At 36.1% G+C, this 5,015-nt stretch overlaps 1 protein-coding gene across 1 annotated transcript in view; it reads left to right on the forward strand.

Annotated features, from left to right (window-relative positions):
- Positions 1-5,015, forward strand: part of SMCHD1 (structural maintenance of chromosomes flexible hinge domain containing 1) — a 158,542-nt gene that overhangs the window by 33,990 nt on the left and 119,537 nt on the right. The window contains 2 exon segments of the mRNA XM_017854308.1: positions 2,318-2,432; positions 2,550-2,669. Coding sequence (XP_017709797.1) covers positions 2,318-2,432; positions 2,550-2,669 — 235 coding nt within the window.

Genomic DNA, 5,015 nt, shown 5'->3' on the forward strand with positions numbered 1-5,015 from the left:
ATTGGAAAAGAAATCAGAAAAATGAAATACTTTTGGTCCCAAGCATTTTGGATAAGGGTTACTCAAATCTATATGTTAAATAATGTCACTCAATTTTCTACCAGCTTGCATCATTTATAAGGAGAAATCTGTTGTCAGTCTTATCTTTGTATCTCAGAACATATTGTCTGTTTTTCTCTGACTTAAGATTTTTTTTTTAATCATCAGTGTGTGTGCTTTGTAGCATCGTGGTGTCTGTTTCTGTTGAAAGTAGTGGTGTGCGCATGTTCTCACTCATAGGTGGGAACTGAACAATGAGGTCACTTGGACTCAGAAAGGGGAACATCACACACCAGGGCCTATTATGGGGAGGGTGGAGCGGGGAGGGATTGCACTGAGAGTTATACCTGATGTAAAGGACGAGTTGATGGGTGCTGACGAGTTGATGGGTGCAGCACACCAACATGGCACAAGTATACATATGTAACAAACCTGCACGTTATGCACATGTACCCTAGAACTTAAAGTATAATAAAAAAAAAAGTGGAAAAAAGAAAAACAAAGTAGTGATATGTTTGTGTATTGTGTGAGGTGTTTTGTATAAATGCAGGGTTGTGTGGGGAGGCATTTTGTGTGCGTCATTTTGTGTCGACAGTTTGTGTATTTTGTGTGGTGATGTGATTGTAGATGTTGAGGGGGTATTGTGAGGGAATACTCTTTTGGGTGCTTTTGTTGTTTTGTATCTCTGGTATTACAGTGTCCTACCTGCTCAATGTTGTCTTTATGTTTATTTTGATTATTTATATATGAGGATAGGACTTTTTATACCAATTAAAATGTTTTTGGTTATCCCATTCTTTGTTTCTGTTTCTTTGTTTTCTCTTAAATGTATTGTCTTCTGCTGTTTGATTTTCTTGATCCACCTTTTTTCTTTGTAATATTTTAGAATTTATATCTTCTCTGATCTTCTTTGAAATTTTATCATGCATAGTTAGATTTCAGGATTAAAAGTATTATCCTTCCCCCAACTTAAGGACTTCATTAGCTTTGGTCACTCTCTTCCTGAAATGACAGTTTTGTTATTGAAGGTATTTAAAGTGTGACTTTTTAGAAATTCAGCAATATACACATACCACTTTTTCACCACACCAGTAAATGTCTCATATGTAGTACTTAAAAAAATTACTTTTGTATGTATTGTATTATGGTGACCTCTTGTATGTTATTTTGTGCTTATAGGAACATTAATTTAGAACAAGTCTTCTGGTGGTAAATTACTTTGGTTTTATCTATAAATTATTTTTCTCTAGTTGACAATTTTAGGTTAACAGATTTTTTTCAGGCACTACAGAGATAATATTCCTCTCTGTCTTATACTGTCACTGTCAAAGCCTGCTAATCTATTTTATCCTGTCTTATCTCTCAGCCTATTTTCTAGTTCTTCTGTTTGGTTTTTGGTGTTTACAGTGATGTTGATTGCTTTTTATGTATCTTGTTTGGGCTCTTTTCGTTTTCTTGGATCTGTGAAGCCATGTCATACTGGGTCAAGCATATTTACAGCTGTTTTCCGTTCTCTCCCTTCTCTTTCTAGAACTACATTTAATCTTGTGTGAGATATTTTCCTTCAGTCATTTGTGTCTTTTAACACCACTTTGGTATTTTCAGTTTTGTTTTCTTTCTTTGTTTCCTGTGGTTACATTCTTTGCATCTTTCTGTTCTCTAATTCTCTTCAGCTTTGTCATACCTGCTCTTTAATCTTTCCATTGAGTTTAATAGTGGTTCCAGCTTCACTTTCATTCTGTTTCTTTCTGATATTGGGGGATGATGTCCCTGGAGACTTTGCCTATATTTTGAAAGACCAGTGGTGCCTCTTCTTCAGAATGTTGTTATGGTGCAGTGTTCTCTCAGAGCTTTTCATTTATCATGATATATGGAAGTGACACTCTCCTTTGCTCTAATTACCATTATTCTTCAGACAATATTTTAGGAAGTTTTGAAGTAGCAAACAGTTTCGAAGGAAAGTTTTAGAGGCATAAGGATAATAAAAATACTTATTTAGTCCTGTTTGCTGAGAGATTTTCTGATTTAGTAGGACTGAGCCCAAGAATTTACATTTCTTAAAAGTTTTCAGGTAAAGCTAATGCATCTGGCCTGGGGACTACACTTTGAGATGAACTGGAGTGGATGTCTTGACACTGATTATTTCACCTTTCAGTTAGGGGTGTTTGCAGGCATGGTGATCATTTCATTAACACTGAATACAAATGCAATGAAAGTTTCTTTTGACACTTAACTAGCTTGTTTAAAATCACTGCATTAATGTAATGTTTTATTTTAGTGATCATTCAGGATATGTTCGTCCAGTACCAGTGCCACGCAGTTTAAATAGTGATATTTCCTATTTTGGTGTTGGGGGCAAGCAAGCTGTCTTCTTTGTTGGACAGTCAGCCAGAGTAAGTAAAAAGGTTTCTTAGAAATGAAAGTTGATCAAAATATTTTGAAGTTGACTCTGTCTAAATGCATTAACCAGTTTATTAGGAATTTAAAAGTACTCTTTTAATATTTAACAGATGATAAGCAAACCTGCAGATTCCCAAGATGTTCATGAGCTTGTGCTTTCTAAAGAAGATTTTGAGAAGAAGGAGAAAAATAAAGAGGCAATATATAGTGGATATATTAGAAACAGAAAGGTACAATACATTTTTAACTCACAATTATAAATTTACTCCTTTGGATAGATGGTAGTACAGAGCTTAACTTGAAGGTATGAAATTGTCATAGTTACCTTTTCCTTTAGTCATGCTAGCAACAAAAATGGGCTTTCTCAAGCCAAAATCTTCAGACAAGTTGTCTCATAAAGCTTACTAAGCTTTCTGTAAATTGCTTGTAGGATTGTAAACTTTTTTCCCTGGTCTGAATTTGGGTTTTAAAATCTTTGTTATATAATAAAATTATAGGGTAGAAAAACAGTAATAGGGTAATGTACTTTCAGGAAATTGGACCTCAAGAGAAATAAATGAGAGATTGCTGTTACAAGTTTGCATTCAAATTCTTGTGTTAATAAGACAAAATGTTAACAGATTTGAATCTTAGTGGCAAGTAAATGGTATATTTATTGTGTATCCCTTCAACTCTGTTTGAAACATGATTTTTTTTTTTTTTTTTTGAGATGGAGTCTCACTGTGTTGCTCAGACTGGAGTGCAGTGGCGCAACCTCAGCTTGCTGCAGCCTCCACCTCCCAGGTTCAAAAGATTCTCCTGCCTCAGCCTCTCGTGTAGCTGGGATTGTAGGATTACAGACGCCTGCCACCACACCCACCCCACTACTTTTTTTGTATTTTTACTAGAGACAGGGTTGCACCATGTTGGCCGGGCTGGTTTTGAACTCCTGACCTCGAGTGATCCGCCCACCTCGGCCTCCCAAACTGCTAGGATTACAGACGTAAGCCACCATGCCCAACCTGAAACATGATTTTTAATCTAAAATCTTTAATACATAAGTTAGTTTACTTATTATTTTAAGAGATGGAGTCTCACTCTGTCCCTCTAGACTATAGTGTAGTGGTGTTATCACAGTTCACTGCAGCCTTTAACTCCCGGACTCAGGTAATCTTCCAACCTTGGCCTCCGAAAGTGTTGGAGTTATGGAAAAATCTTTATTTTAAAGTGATTTGGGGCTGAACATGGTAGCTCAGTCCTGTAGTACCACTAGTTTGGGAAGCTGAGGTGGGAGGACTGCTTGAGCTCAGGAGTTTAAGACCAGCCTCTATAGCATAGGAGACCTTGTCTCTACTGAAAAAAAGAAAAAGAAAAGCTGGGTGTGCTGGTGTGTGCACGTGTAGTCCCAGTTACTTGGCAGGCTGAGGTGGGAGGATAACTTGAGCCCAGCTGCAAGTGAGCTATGATCATGCTGCTACTTTCCAGTTTGGGTGATAGAGCAAGACTGTCTCAAAAACAATACAAAATTTTTAAAAAGTAATTTTGAACTTTTAAAACATTGATTTTCTGATTCTAAAATAACTTGTAGGAAACTTTATAGGAAAGTATAAGGAAGATAAAAATACTCCCAAGTCCTAGAGAAGCCTCCTGAAACATTTTGGTGAATTTCCTTCTAATTCAGCTTTTAAAATATATACTTAATAGTTTTGATCCCACATTTTAAAATTAACACATTGAGTATTTCCTCATCTTACAAATTGTTTTGATACACAGCAGTTTTTAGTAGCTTTATAACATTTTCTTCAATGAATGTAACATAATTTCATGATTCTGTTGAGCATTTGGCTTATTTAAAGGATTTTACAATAATTGTAAAGACATTGCCATGAATATCTTTGCATAACATCTTACCTGAATTAAAAATTTTTTTCCTTAGTTTAGATTGTTATAATTTTAATAGCTGTGATAATGAATTTGAACTTTTTTTTTTGAGATGGAGTTGCACTCTGTCGCCCAGGCTGGAGTGCCGTGGCATGATCTCAGCTCACCACAACCTCTGCCTCCCTGGTTGAAGCAATTCCTCCTGAATAGTTGGGATTACAGGCTCATGCCACCACGCCCAGCTAATTTTTTTGTTTTTTTTTTCTGTTTTTTTTTTTAGTAGAGACGAAGTTTCACCGTGTTGGCCAGACTAGTCTTGAGCTCCTGACCTCAGGCAGTCCGCCCACCTCGGCCTCCCAAAGTGCTAGGATTACAGGTGTGAGCCACTACGCCCAGCCTGAATTTGAACTTTTAAAATGTTCGTGGGATGTATTTCAGAATTGCTTGTCAGAAAGGTTAAACCCCTAGTCACATACATTTCCAACTGTATGGAAGTACATGTCTGACCATTTATTTTTCAAAAGAGTGAGAAGGGGAAAGGGCAGCAAAATGTTGGCCATTTGATAAGTGAAAAAAAAAAAAACCTTTTCTTTCATTAGTTGGTGGGTTGGATTTTTTTTTTTCCATTTTATTACCCACTTTTATTTTCTCGATAATTTAATATACCTTTGTGCAGGACATGACTTTCTTTTCTTTGTTTTTTTTTTTTTTTTTTT

The sequence above is a fragment of the Rhinopithecus bieti genome, unplaced genomic scaffold (genome assembly GCF_001698545.2).
Source record: "Rhinopithecus bieti isolate Rb0 unplaced genomic scaffold, ASM169854v2 scaffold_36410, whole genome shotgun sequence".
Classification (NCBI taxonomy): Eukaryota; Metazoa; Chordata; class Mammalia; order Primates; family Cercopithecidae; genus Rhinopithecus; species Rhinopithecus bieti.